The sequence below is a fragment of the Littorina saxatilis genome, linkage group LG14 (assembly GCF_037325665.1).
Source record: "Littorina saxatilis isolate snail1 linkage group LG14, US_GU_Lsax_2.0, whole genome shotgun sequence".
Taxonomy (NCBI): domain Eukaryota; kingdom Metazoa; phylum Mollusca; class Gastropoda; order Littorinimorpha; family Littorinidae; genus Littorina; species Littorina saxatilis.
In genome coordinates, this window is record NC_090258.1 from 5,365,322 (window position 1) to 5,380,843 (window position 15,522).

The 15,522-nt window shown below is 41.4% G+C and overlaps 2 protein-coding genes across 3 annotated transcripts in view; one reads left to right on the forward strand and one right to left on the reverse strand.

Moving 5' to 3' along the window:
• The window catches only part of LOC138946978 (uncharacterized), a 271,906-nt gene that overhangs the window by 200,649 nt on the left and 55,735 nt on the right, over nt 1-15,522 (forward strand). The window lies entirely within an intron of this gene.
• LOC138946972 (mucin-like protein) overlaps nt 1-15,522 on the reverse strand; it is a 254,265-nt gene that overhangs the window by 22,472 nt on the left and 216,271 nt on the right. For both annotated transcript variants that reach the window (XM_070318397.1, XM_070318396.1), the window contains exons 14-17: nt 13,342-13,587; nt 12,789-12,990; nt 9,874-10,988; nt 9,445-9,510 (exon numbers count right to left, since the gene is read on the reverse strand). In XM_070318397.1, the coding sequence (XP_070174498.1) occupies nt 9,445-9,510; nt 9,874-10,988; nt 12,789-12,990; nt 13,342-13,587 (1,629 nt within the window). The remainder of the gene's footprint in view (nt 1-9,444; nt 9,511-9,873; nt 10,989-12,788; nt 12,991-13,341; nt 13,588-15,522) is intronic.

The window sequence follows — 15,522 nt, forward strand, 5'->3', positions numbered from 1 at the left end:
CATTAACGTTCGAAGCTTAAGGAACAAAATTGACTTGTTACAGCCTGAAGTACAGCAGCATGATATTTTAACTCTTTCCGAAACATGGTTGTCACCTGCGATTGATAATTTATCTTTAAGTATACCTAATTTTAATCCTCCTGTACGCCTCGACCGCCCAGGTGATCCTCATGGGGGAGTAGCCATTTATGTTAAGAATCATTTATATTGTAAACCCCGACCTGATCTCCAAGTCGATGATCTTGAAGCAGTCTGGATTGAGACAAAGTTGAGCCATGAAAGCATTTTGATTGGCTCATTCTATCGCCCACCTGGTGCTAATATTCATTATTGGGATTTAATTGATGAAAGCTTAAGGCGAGTGAATAACCAATTATTGAGATTTGTGATTTTAGGCGATTTCAACGTCGACTTCCTGAACTCTCCATCGCGGAACTTTTTGAATATTTTACAGGCGCACCAGCTCTGTCAACTTGTGAATACGCCAAAACGTGTAACAGCCACCACTAGTACATGTATTGACCTTGTCATCACCCAGACCCCTCAGTTAGTTAAACAAGTGAATGTGTTACCACCCATTTGTAGCGATCATAGTGTACCACACATTGTATTAAACAGAATTGTGAATAAAAATAATTCCTATAAAAGAACACTCTTTAATTATAGCAAACTTAATGTTGATGGTTTTTGCGAAGCACTCTCTCAGGTTAACTGGCAAGACATTCTCATGAAGGAGGTGTTTGACGAAAGTGTTCATATTTTTTCTGCACTATTTATGGACATAGCCAAACAGTGCATGCCAGTAAAAGAAGTAACGATACGTCCTAACGACGCACCCTGGATTACACCTAAAATTTTAATGTTAATAGACCAACGTAATCAGATTCATTTGAAAGCCAAAACAAGTAAACAGCCGGAAGATTGGTTGGGTTATCGCCAGGCACGTAACCTTGTTACAGCAAAGAAAAGAGAACGGATTTTAGAATATTATTCTGAATTAGACGCAAAAGTTTCCGATTCAACGCAGTTTGGTACAAAAGATTGGTGGAAGTTAGTGAAATCATTCATGAAGAAGAAAGGATTATATGGTGACGAAAATGGCGAAGTTTATGAACTAAGCCAAGACAAAGCAAACGCCTTTAATAACTGTTTTATTAAAAATTCCAATGTTGAAGACCCAGATGATGATGTTCCTCAAATGCCGTTTCTTGATTGCGAATTATGTGATATTGTTTTGTCAGTTAACGAGGTAAAAGATGTAATTAAAAATCTTGATAAAAGAAAAGCCATTGGTCCCGATTTGATCCACAACAGACTTCTCATTGCAGCTATAGATGTTGTTTCGGAGCCACTCACCCATATGTTTAACAGAAGTTTGAGGGAAGGAGTATATCCTAAAATTTGGAAAACTGTAAATGTTACCCCTATTTATAAGTCAGGTTCAGCGGACACTTGTAATAATTATCGTCCGATTTCCTTGTTGAGTTGCGTTGGCAAAGTTTTGGAACGATGTATTCATAGCCACCTATATCTCTTTTTACAATCCAACAACATACTTACACCCACAGTCAGGTTTTATACCCGGCGACTCGACGATTTGTCAACTTGTCTCTATATATAATGATGTATGTTTAAATTACGACAGCGGTTTAACAACACAGGCGGTATTTTTTGATGTGTCGAAAGCTTTCGACAAAGTCTGGCACAAAGGATTATTAGTAAAATTGGAATCGATTGGTGTTCGAGGTCGACTTTTGTCATGGTTTTGTAGTTACTTAGCAAACCGTGTTCAATTAGTTGTCGTTAAAGGAGCTAAGTCAGAGCTGAAAGGTATACAAGCAGGCGTTCCTCAAGGTTCTGTGTTAGGCCCTTTGTTGTTTTTGATTTATATAAATGATATTGTAAATGATATTGAGTCTGTTATTAAATTGTTTGCTGATGATACTAGCATGTCACTTGCATTGAACGATCCGGTAAGACGTGCCGAGATTTTAAATACAGACCTCGATAAAATTAGTTGTTGGGCAGCACGTTGGAAAGTCACATTTAATTAAACAAAAACCAAATTGCTGAATATAAAACGTGACTTAAGCCAAATTGACCCGTTATTTTTCAATGGAATTGTTTTGGAAGACACAAATGAACACAAGCACCTCCGTATTATTTTGCAAAATGACTGTAAATGGGACGCTCAAGTCAGAAATATTGTGAACAAAACCACTTTGTTGATTAATTGTTTAAGGCATTATAAGTATAAGTTATGCAGAAAAAGTTTGGAAATAATGTACAAATCCTTTATTTTGCCACATTTTGACTATGTTGATGGATTATGGGATAATTGTACTGAAGCCCTGTCGAACACCCTGGAAAAACTACACCTTGAAGATTTACGTATTATAATTGGCGGTGTGCGGAGAACTAGACCATGCTAAGATTTACAAAGAAAGCGGATTTTGTAGTCTAAAGGAACGCCGAAGACAACATAAATTGATTTTTTATCATAAAATGGTTCATGGTAAATGTCCCCTATATTTAGTTGACCTGTTGCCACCACTAGTTTCATCCTTAAATCCTTATCACAGAAGACGACCACTTGAAAGATTTGTACCAGCTCACAGGACAGAAATCTTCCGAACATCCTTCGTTCCTTCGACTACAATTTTATGGAATGATCTGCCTGATGTGGTTAAAACCACAAACTCAATTAGCGAGTTTAAGCATTATTTACAAAGTCCTCACCAGTATGTGCCAGTTTATTATTATTTTGGAAAAAGACAGGTAGAAATACAACACAGCAGAATGCGTTTAAACATGAGTAACCTTAATTCCGATTTATGCAAACGCCATTTAAAAGATAACCCACAGTGTGCGTGCGGTAACCGGAACGAAACAGCTGAACATTACTTGTTATACTGCACGTTGTTTGAAAATGCTCGTATGTCCACAATCAACTCACTGCCTGCCAATTTTAGACACGTGGAAACATTATTAAGAGGCAGCGAGCAACATTCATTTCGCATAAATACATTAATTTTCGAGTCGGTCCAATCTTTTATTGCTGAATCTGGTCGACAAACTTGAAGGATTAGCCCACGTACTGGTATTGTGTATGTTTGTGTGTAGGAGAACGTAAACCCGCCTCTCAGTGTTGTTGCATCAATTACATATTTAACATAAGTAATAATTATCATTGAGTTTTTGTTTTTGTTTTGCTGTTCTCTTTTGTGTGTGTGTGTGTGTGTGTGTGTGTGTGTGTGTGTGTGTGTGTGTGGTTGTTTTCTTCCATACATTCGTAACCAACTATGCTGCCCTCTCCATGAAAATGTACATTTATCTGAACTTACTTATTGCATGTCTCAGCATCGATGTTCTCGTCCCAAGCGCTTCATTCATAGTCTCACCTTATTTTTTTCTTTATTTTAATTTTTGTATTTTATTTTTTTTATTTGATTAATTTTTTTTTCTCTCTGTAAATCCTCCTGTTTTGATAAGTTCCCCGTACCCCCTCCTACATTTTGTTCTTCTGGTTAATAATTGTGTTGTCCACCATCATGAAAACTTGTGTAACTTGCTATGGTCACGTCAAATAAGCATCTGCTTGAGTTCGTGTCCTAGCTGCATTTTTGTCAATTGTTTCATGTCATGTATTTTGAATAAAATTGTGTTTAAACCAACATAGAGGTTTTCTTCTTGATTTTCTTCTGACAGCAGCTTGCATCCGAGCCATTGTCTCACTTACATACAAAATATAGCTTAACGTCGTTTCAGACAAATCTGAAGGCTATACTGCGTACTCCTTTAAAATACATTATAATAAACGAACTTCACCATTGAACAACTTAATGTGTTATTTCCCCTGATGCCATGGTGATTTTTGCTGACACACCAAAGCCGAAGTCATGTGTAATCAAACATTTCTTAATAAATTTTCATTTAATTAATATACTTACCCAACTCACATACATAGCATTAACTTCAGTTTGATGCGTAAGACATTGAAGTACTAACCCTGGAAACAGGGGGAGGTAACTCCCAAAACCTTGACAACAAGGTCCTGGTAGTTACCTCCCCTCACCGGCCGCCCGCGCATGCGCGGCACATATCGCCGGTATACTCATTCCCAATGAAACACCACCTTCAACCATTAAAAACGATTGCGGGGTAGGTTGGGAGGGTATTTACTATGTGAGTTGGGTAAGTATATTAATTAAATGAAAATTTATTAAGAAATTTTCGATTAAATCACATATTCTTACTCCAACTCACATAAATAGCAGATTGCTACATAAGGTGGCGGGAAACTCACTTAATTCTGATAAGAAACCGGCCTGCTTCAACCATGACTGGTAAGCAACTACTACCATCGCAGTGGGTACTAAAAAACCCACAAAAAGTAGTTAAAGAAAGACGTCTTAAAACATAACGTCCAAACACCACTGAGGTGCCATACGAGAATTGCCTGGTCGCAGAACCGCCGAATAAAGGGTCCAAGCTCAGGCCCCATGCATTCTAGACAAACGCAGAGGAAGGAAAGAATGCCCCCCCCCCCCCCCATTTGACTGCCGCACTCATAAGCTTGTTAATGAGTGTGAAAGCCCATCTAGCCAGTGCTGCTCAGCAATAATTTGATTCTATCCGTCTAAACGAAAGAACCAAAAGGAGCCATGCATCAGGGTTTTGTTCTGTTTTTTCTCTGGCATTTGAATTTGCTTCAAATCATTGTGAACTTTTTTTTTCCATGCAAAGTTACTGGTATATGTGAATATGTTAACACACTTCAAATCAAAACCTGAAATGTCTCCTTTTTAAAAGTAATTTTTTTAATTTCTTTTATTTAAATGGTACACATTCATATGATTGTCTCCCTTTTTTTTCCTTTTTTTTTCTTCCTTTTTTTATATTTAGTCAAGTTTTGACTAAATATTTTAACGTAGAGGGGGGAATCGAGACGAGGGTCGTGGTGTATGTGTGTGTGTGTGTGTGTGTGTGTGTGTGTGTGTGTGTGTGTGTCTGTCTGTGTGTGTGTGTAGAGCGATTCAGACCAAACTACTGGACCGATCTTTATGAAATTTGACATGAGAGTTCCTGGGTATGAAATCCCCGAACGTTTTTTTCATTTTTTTGATAAATGTCTTTGATGACGTCATATCCGGCTTTTCGTGAAAGTTGAGGCGGCACTGTCACGCCCTCATTTTTCAACCAAATTGGTTCAAATTTTGGTCAAGTAATCTTCGACGAAGCCCGGGGTTCGGTATTGCATTTCAGCTTGGTGGCTTAAAAATTAATTAATGACTTTGGTCATTAAAAATCGGAAAATTGTAAAAAAAAATAAAAATTTATCAAACGATCCAAATTTACGTTCATCTTATTCTCCATCATTTGCTGATTCCAAAAACATATAAATATGTTATATTCGGATTAAAAACAAGCTCTGAAAATTAAATATATAAAAATTATTATCAAAATTAAATTGTCGAAATCAATTTAAAAACACTTTCATCTTATTCCTTGTCGGTTCCTGATTCCAAAAACATATAGATATGATATGTTTGGATTAAAAACACGCTCAGAAAGTTAAAACAAAGAGAGGTACAGAAAAGCGTGCTATCCTTCTTAGCGCAACTACTACCCCGCTCTTCTTGTCAATTCCACTGCCTTTGCCATGAGCGGTGGCCTGACGATGCTACGAGTAAAATGGCATTGCGTTCAGTTTCATTCTTTGAGTTCGACAGCTACTTGACTAAATATTGTATTTTCGCCTTACGCGACTTGTTTTTGTCTCTCCTTCTCTTATTTTGTTTTTTTCTTTCTTATTCTTCGGTTTGTTCTTCCTTTTATCTTCTTATCCTCTTTCTCTTGCTTGTTCCTTGTCCCAGTATGCTTTCACGCCGCCCCATCTAATTATTTTGTGCTCCATCCACATCTGAATTTCGTTCAGCTGCCTTGTCCGAAATGTGTGTGGGGCACATATGTATGTTTAATGTCAATGTTCATGTTTCAAGTTCCTTGCTTTGTGAATTGCATACCAATGTTTTATGCAGTCGTGATAGATTCTAAATGTATGTGTTATCCTAGTTTGGTGTACATTGACTGGATTTCGATCCCTGGAGAATGGGCATTAACTAAGTGTTTGTTTGTGATATCATTAGTAATCTGAAGTTCAACTATTAGCTGGCTTGTAGAACTTTTTTTCTCTTTTTGTTGCTGTTCTGTATTCAAACATGTTGATACAACTCACTGCTGCCTATGCCTAGGCTGTGCCAATTATTTATTTATTTGTTTACATCAATGTGATATAGTGACGAGTGTACATCAAAATTCTCTCTTATAAGTTATACTGGATTCTTCACTGCATGTACTACGGCGTATCGATGATGACTATCAGGGTTTTGTTCTATTTATTCTTTGTTCTGCCAATTTGAATTCTGCTTTGAATAGTATTTTGATCATTTTTGTTTCCGTGCTGCTGGTATGTCAAAATGCAGTGAAATTAAAACCTGGAAGTCACAATGGCAATAAGCGAGATTCAAATCTCTCCTTTGTTTTAATCAATTTATTTGACTGCATTTTTGTTTTAGAACTTGTACATAATTATGATCATCTCTGTTTTCGAACCTGCACGCTTGACCTTTGTCTTTCTGGATCAATACAATGTTGTGCACTGCCCATTATTTGTTTGTGAGTGCGTAAAGCGGTTGTGTGGTCTGCGTAAAATTGTGTAGGTCAATCGTGACATCTGCGTGGAGAGTGCGTCAAATGCGTGAGAATGCGTAAAGCAATTGTGACATCTGCGTGGAGAGTGCGTCAAATGCGTGAGAATGCGTACAGCAATTGTGACATCTGCGTGAAGAGAGCGTAAAAAGCGCGTAATGCCTGAGAATGCGTCAATAATTCGTGACATCTGCGTGGAGAGTGCGTAAGATGATCAGGACATCTGCGTCAAGAGCGCGTTAAATGCGTAAAGCAATCGTGTCGTCTGCGTGGAGAGCGCGTTAATAGCGTGAGAATGCGTAAAGCAATCGTGACGTCTGCGTGGAGAGTGCGAATTTGTCTTGGTGTCAAATAAGCGTGCGCTGGAGGTGCGTATGGTCTGCGTAATCTGAGGGAAAACGAGTGTGTCACGCATGTATTTCGCTTTGCAAAATCGCGCGCGTTACGCATGCGTCCAGTGCAGTTGTTACGCAGAGTTTGGCGACTGCGACACGCATTCGCTGCGCAAAATTTTGCTGGCTGGGGAAGAGACAGGTAGGGTTTCAGTCGAAACGAACTACAACCTTAGTGTGCAGACGCATCGAACTTTCCAAAATTCTACCCCGGAACCGGCGAACCGGAACCGGCGGTAGCTGGCAATCCCGAGTGAAAGCGACCGGAAACACACCTGTGCTTTGCCCGGAAGCTGACACATCCAATCCCCCACCGTCCGCAACCGCCTGAGCGGAAGCGTAGGCAGGAAACGGATTGCCATTACCACCAACGATCGGAACCCCCGCAGGATTCGAACCGGAAGTCGATGGTACCGAAATGAAAGTGCCACGATCCCTCGAAAGCGATCCTGTGGCCGGAAACCCCTTTGCTGAAGCAGTAGAACCCATGTACGAAGAGCCGGACGGACCGACTCCCACGCCACAGGTGGGGTTTCCGTCGAGACGAACTGCACACTCGGGTGCTGAACGCATCGAACTTCCAAGTACGTACCTCGTCGGCAGAACCCGACGGTTGAGGGAAAGCCACATCAGCAGAGAACACGGCAGCTGACGGCGTAAAACCCCGACAGCGTCAGCAGAGTAGCCGACTCCGGGTGGAAACGCCGGGAAGACGGCACAACCAAGCCTTCCTTGACCTACTGACCAGGAGCAAAGTAGGCAATAACACAACAAAAGGGTCGAAACGGCCCATAACGATTCTATGCTAACCTGGCCGCAAAAGATCTCGACCAGATAAAAAGCAAGGAACCCCTTAATAGAGTGTTATATATTAGCCTAGCTAAAAAAAGATCTCTACAGAAAAATCATATCGGCTTAATCAAAATAAAGACGAACTGCTCAGCAGGTAACAAAGTACCTGCCTGGCACGCCACAACTCATGCCCGCCATGTTGAAGACTAGAACTCCGTGAAGACGGAGACATCTAGTAAACAACACAATACCAAAACGCAAAAGGCGGTACAAGCTAAAGACATAATAATAATCTGTAAAAGATAAGTCATTCGACCTAAGCTTTACACAACAGAACGACCTGCTCAGCAGGTAAACAAGGTCACCTGTCTAACAGCGCTACAGCTTATGTCCGCCATGTTGAAACTACAACTCCGTGAAACGGAGAACAAGCTTTAACATAAATCACGAAAACAAAGGCGGCGCAAGCTCAACCAAAAACCTGTAAAAGATAAGTCACTAGACTTAAGCTTAAACAACAGAACAAACCGCTCAGCAGGAAAACGAATGTCGCCTGCCTGGCAGCACTACAGTAATGTTGCCATGTTAAAAGTACAACTCCGTAAGACGGAGCACAAGTACAACACCATTTACCAACAAAAGCAAATGGCGGCACAAGCTATAACAAGAAAACGTTACAGATAAGTCACTAGACTTAAGCTTGAACAACAAAGTAACTGCTCGGCGGGAAAGACAAAACTTGTCTGAGTGAGCAACTGCTCTCTCCCACCATAGTGAAAACAAAACGAACTCCGTGAAAATGGAGAGAGACATTTTCACCAGTGAACAGTTACAATAAACAAACGTTGTAAACAAGAAAGATCTCACCAACAGCTTAGCAAGATGTACCAGGGTCAAAAGGTCCTCCTCACAGGAGACCAAAGGCTGAAAAGCCTAGCAAGTACAAACACGTCTGAACACAACCGTGTTGAAGAAGGGAATGAGTATACCGGCGATATGTGCCGCGCATGCGCGGGCGGCCGGTGAGGGGAGGTAACTACCAGGACCTTTTTTGTCAAGGTTTTGTTTTGTTTTAGGAGTTACCTCCCCCTGTTTCCAGGGTTAGTACTTCAATGTCTTACGCATCAAACTCAACAGAAGTTAATGCTATTTATGTGAGTTGGAGTAAGAATATGTGATTTAATGATCCTCGCAAACACACTGTGTTTCGTCAACTATCATTTAACACAATCTTGTCCCACCCAAAAAGTATTTGAGCTGGCTGAAAGTTATCAGTCAATAGCAGAGTATGAGATTTGGTTTAGATTGGAAAACGAGCGTGCTTGTAATGTCCTTCAGTCCTCCCTTAAATTTAAACTGATGATTCATGTCACATGTGTCGGCCTACGAACAACACGCAAACAAACACATCCATCAGGTCAAATACGTTACTTGTTAGAATCATCCCGTACTCGACGTACAACCACACCCCAGGTTCAAATGTTCACCCGGTGATGCATGAGATACACGTGTAGCATCGTACAGCAGAGATAATGAGAATACAACATACTTTTGACACAGCGCTGCAGGGAAGTACAGTTGTTCAGCAAGGAGTCTTCGCCGCACTCGTTGATATCTGGAAGAAAGAGTTTCCATTGGTGGGTTTTTGACTGAACACACAATGACTGTACGTGCAACACTAGGAACAGGGAATGTATCCCTTATTTCGCTTTTTGTGCTGTGATAATACGTTCAGTATTAAAAACAGAAATTAGAAAATAAAAGAACAATAAAGTCGTAACGCGGATCGAATCAGTATCATTCTTAGAACTCTTTGTCATAATTGTCATAATTATTGTGACTGAAACACAACAGCAACAAAGTAGTACACAAATAATTAACAAAGCAACCAATTATCCAAACCAGGCATCGAGTTACCTCAGGCACACAGTGACACAGTATGTATAAATTTACAATAAATGGAATGAAGCAGGCTTACCAGTACAAATTCCATCCGAGTTTTGACTGTATCCATCTCGGCATTTCCATACGTATGCCCCCAAGGTGTTGACGCATTGCACTTCCCTCCCACAGATGTCAGGATTTTCCCTGCATTCGTTGACATCTTCCTGGCACTCGGATCCCCTCCAGCCTTTCTCACACACGCAACCTCTGACAGGGTCGCATGTCTTCCCGTGGCCATTGCAGCTGCATGTGTACTGACAGTTCGCTCCGTAGCTCAGTTTAGGGCAGTGAAGGCACGTGACTTTATCCTCCGCCAGATGGTACCCAATCTCGCAGGTACACGCAAAACCTCCGTCGTTGTTGGTGCACTGCTGGTTGCATGGGACGTTGTCTCGGCATTCGTCGTGATCAATACACGCAGCATGATCCTCTGGGTCTTGGTCGTAGCCGGCGAAGCAGAAGCATTGCGGGATTTCGACCCTTGAAACCGAGTCTGTTGCCAGTCTGCAGCCTTGGCGGCAGCCAGCGTTTCTGCAAGCAATGACAAGACTGGCATTCTGGCTGCACTTTTTTCCATCGCTCTGAAGATCGTAGCCTTGTTCACAGCTGCACCGATACCCTCCTGCGTCATTGTGGCAGATCTGTTCACAGTTGTCAGTTTTCTGCTCACACTCATTTACGTCTTGGCACGTGCGTCCGTCATTGGCCAAGCGGTAGCCTGGTCCACAGCCACACTCGTAGCTTCCCTCCGTGTTGGTGCAGGTCACCTGGCAGCCGTGCACTGAGCTGCCCGCCGCGCATTCATCGACATCCAGACACTCGGTGGAGGCGCTCTGCTGGCTGTATCCAGAAGGACAGGGTCCACAGGAGAGGCCGATGTCACTGCTGCCCTGTTGCTGCGGAGTCAGGTCCACGCAATTCTGTTGCTTGAGACACGGACTGAATTCACATCCATCTCTGTCCAGCTCGCATTCTTCGCCATCCCATGCAGGGGGACACACACAGGTAGCGCGCTGGAAGTAGTAGCTCATGGTGCTCTCAGACGGGAGGAGAGTGTTGAAGTCGCAGCTGCCATTGTTCTTACAGTCACACACAATGACTTGAAGGATACGCGTGGTGGATCGCACCTTGCTGTCCATGGCGTAGAAGCTGGAGCGGACATCAATAGATTTTGATATATTTTTACCACGCAAAATTATTTTGCTATACAAGAAAATTGCTTCAAAAACACAGCAAAAGGCAGGGATTGGCTTGGGCGTCGGTCATCGGTCTTTTGCCATGTTAAATTCGGAAAAGACCGACACACATGGGTCTCAATCCGTCAACTGACAGATAGACATGCAGCAGAGTCAGTCAGCTCGTCGTATTTTTGTCTGCTGTTTTGTTCTTTTTCCCCCCTTCCTTACTTAATTGAAATAAATATGGTTATTGTGTCCTCAGACATGTTATTCTTCTTTATGTAAGACTATTGGAAAATAAACAAGAAAATGAAGAAATGAATTGAACTTTCCTCTCATTTGTACATTGTAAACAACTTTCAGAAGTTTCTCCTCACTGCCGTAATGCACAATTGCGGCAGTCCCGTGGTGGAAGGAAAGGTTTTTTTCTTGACTGATTGGTTTGCAAAATGACTGATTGATTCACGAATTCATGGCTGGTCAGTCAATGGACCTCTAGTGGACAAAACCCAAGCCAATCCCTGAAAAGGTCATATCAGAACACGGCGCGAAATGTCAAGTTGTGTGGCATTAGGAAACAAAATATACACATGCGCCTGAGTTTCTATAATTTAAAAGGCTAAAGAATCTTAAAGATACCAGTGTGTTGAAATGTTTCAATGAGCTTCACACATGGCAGAAACCTCAACAATTCATATTCTCAATTCTCACTTATGTGTTTTTGTATTCAATATACAATGCCAAAATCAGCATAAAATAAACCCCTGACTAATTCATCATAAACTGGCCAGATGACGTCACACTTCACCGACACTTCAATAACTCAATAACTTGACCAACTCAAAATACAATCTACAGGTCATTTTCAAATAAAATGCGCCAAATATTGAAGACTGACGATTGGCTTTAACCCCGTATTACATATATTTTTCAAAGACTTAAGTTGATTCGCTGGTTGTAGGTTTTTCATGCCCCTTCGAAAATATTTGGCTATTCGGGACCGATTTCATTATGTTTCCTTTCTCAGTCTACATGGTGAACTCCCTTCTAAGACTTAGGATATACAGCGCACAGAAGACTCATATCCGTATCAACAAATGTTTGATGCAACATTTTCAGGCCTAACAACTAATTCAACCATTTTAACTTTCGTGAAAGCGATGCTTGCTTGTTTCTGTCAGCCGTTTTACTGCAACTGAGGAAGTGTAATAGGAAAAGTACCCTATGACCGGAGTCTAACACCCCCAAATCAATGAATAGAAAGTTCAGGCACCTGTCCGGGCCATTGGGAACAATATGGACTTTGTATGAGAGTCAGAGCGAAAAAATGAAAACGAGACGTAATGTAACACAAGCAATTTCGTTATCATGCGCTTGTACTTACAAACGCTATGAAATACATCCGGTATAGCGTTAAAGTTGCCTTTTTTTGGAAGGATTACTTATTTCTGGGAAATACTATTGGTTGCCTCAACTCCTATGAAAGAAATTGACAGAAGACAGTCCATTAAAACAAAGTTTGGTTTTTAAAACTGAGCAGACTTTCTTATATCCGAACGAAAGTCTTCTATCGGACAAGGAATCAACCGTCGAACAGGCAAACTTTCTCACAATATAGGCGAGTCTTTAATTTATCCGAGCTTTTGTAAGTCATAACAAAGAAGAACTTCTACGAGGACAATTTTTTTCTCCTTTGTTATAAGGAAGCTTTTTTTATTAGTGGGCTTATTATAAGCTGGTCCGTCTGCAATGTTGATTGTAATGTACTTACCTCAAGTCCACGGGGACGTTTTTGTCAGCCAGGTACGAGACATCACCTGTCGCAGAGTTCAGCTCGACCCCGCTGTTGTAGGAGTCATTGTGATAGGTCAAAGTGTCACCATCAAGGTCACTCCCTCTGAGGCTGAAGGTCACTCTGTTACCGGAGGTCACACGTAACACTGATGGGGGGTCAAGCACTGGAACAGCGTTCTCTGCAATACACCAAGACTTAAAACTATCCTTTTTGCTAAATATCAGTGTGTGCACAAACGTACAGGGTGATAAAGAAAAATGTACCTATTTTCGTTTTGCTCCCAAATTTGCGTTTTTGTCCAGATTTTCTTTTAAGGCAAAATATAGACTAGACCGGCAATTAATGAGGTTATCGGGAAAGATGTTGTTATTCTATGTTAAATCTTGGGTAGATCCGTGATGATTCACGCGATTTACATTGGAAGGAAGCTATGTTTAAGTAAAGGGAATGACTTTTGTCAAATAAGTGTAGAAGATAAACCCCTTTCGTGTCCAAATGTTCAGACAGAAAGATGTAAACCCACACGTACTTAGGGCTGCATTGGTCTCATCGGCGTTTTCTTTGAAGGCCTTGCTTTCCAAGGCAAACTTTTCACTGCTCTTAGCGATGTAATCGTAAATACAGGCCAGGTTATTGCCACACAAGTCCATTGAGGCTTTGCGTACAGTCTCTGTCTGTTCGTCCAGGAAGATCGGCACAAACTCAGGATGAAAGTAATCAGACGGTCCTTCCCTTGGCCCGTAACGCATCACAGAGTTGTTTGCTGTAACTGCCCCTGCAAATGAAGAGCAACGAGAAACTGTAACAAACCAGCAATGAATGTGATTATTCCACAAACCACGTTATAGCCGACGTGTAAAACAGTGAATAAGATTATGATTACTCAGGTGCGATACAAAATTCGCAACAGCTAATTCAATGTTTCTATAGTTATGATATGAAACCCTTGACTGCCTTAACACCCTGTGTCTGACGTGTCTGAAAACAACTCCGCGTGGAGGGGTTTTGCAGACAGCGCAGTGAAGATAAAGAGGGAAAATGTTCAAACAGTAAGGCCTAAAAAAAAAATAGGTGTGGTTACGGTAACCCGACCTACCCTATTTTTTTGGGCCGACCCTATAACTTTTTATTACATTTGTCAAAAAAATACCCAAAACAACAAGTAAACGAGTGCAGAAAACGCAATGAAAGCGAAAGCGCCCGAGTCGCACACTTATTTCCCTGTCAAGTAGGTTTAATTTGTACTCATTAGAAAAAAAAGTTTAAAAAAAAAAAGTGATTGCCTACCTTCCTACCCTATTTTTTTTGGCTATGTTACCGTAACCACACCTATTATTTTTTTTGGCCTAACACAAACTCAATCACTCCGTCACACATACACACACACAGTAAGCACAGGTGACACGGTGCAAGAGTGCGAGACACTAGATCTAGATCTGTCTGTCTGTAGCCTACTTACGGGGACACGACTGCCAGATGGCCAGATCGACACTGTGCTTTCGACAGCGCTTCCTCGCGCAGACACACGCTGTGCAGATTAACCTGTAGGAAATCTCCTTTGGTATCTTCTTTATCTATTTTTCTGGAGCTGCGAAACCGAACAATGTGAAATCGTCTTCTCCGAATCGGCGAACTGCAGCTCGGTGATAACTGTATCTATACCACAATCCTTCACGCGATCTGACCTAACCTTGACCCCTGACCTGGTCTACATACCACACACGACACAAACCGGTCAGCTGTTTTTACCCCCCCTCCCCCCAAAACCCCCCACCACCCGTTTTCTTTGGATACACACTTTAACTACATACGTGCCGACGAAATATTGATCATTGCTTCAATACTTTGAAGCTGTTGCTTGAATAATAACCAGGTAAAATTAGTATTTTGGTGTTCAGTCAAATATTAAAGTTTCTACCACAGACATACATACATGCGCACGCACGCAAGCACAGACAGACAAAAGTTAGCATCGCATAGGCTACACTTACGTGAGCCAAAAAGCAAAGAACATAACAACAAGATATGCAAACATTTAACAAAGCCGAGCAAGCAGAATAACAGGTCTAATGAAAAACAAAGAGGCAATGAGTCGAAAACAAGATCGCGATTCTTTCCTTCGCTGCACGCCGCAAATCTTCTGTGACCTTTGACCCAACGTGCCTTGCTGCACAATGCAAATCGTCTGTGACCTTTGACCCAACGTAGCTTCCACATTCAATCACTAAGCTTAATATTTACAACTGAAAACCGAGGGGGTGGAATACTGAGAGGAACTTACAGAACTGTGCATCCTCAAACCTGACATACTTATCCCAACATTTAATCAACTCAATATACACAGAAAGTTGCTTTTACACGCCAGCTCTGATTGCAACAACGTGCCGGGGCACCAAACCATGTATTATCAAAACGGAACTAATGTTTCAAAGCATGGCCCCCTGTGTTGATTTGGCACTCATTTTCTCACAACCAAAATGATGACAACAAGAAGAGCAAACGCTCGATCGAGTCACTTTCGCAGTTCTGAATATTATATGAGGCATCAGATGGACAGGAAGAAATTGCTATTCACAACACAATGAGTCACGTTCACATAAAATTTGAGCCCGGTCACTTTTATAGTTTCCGAGAAAAGCCCAACGTTAAGTTGTGTGTTGCCGAACAGAAAAGGCTAGTTATCTCCCTTGTTTTTCTGATAACGTTCGTA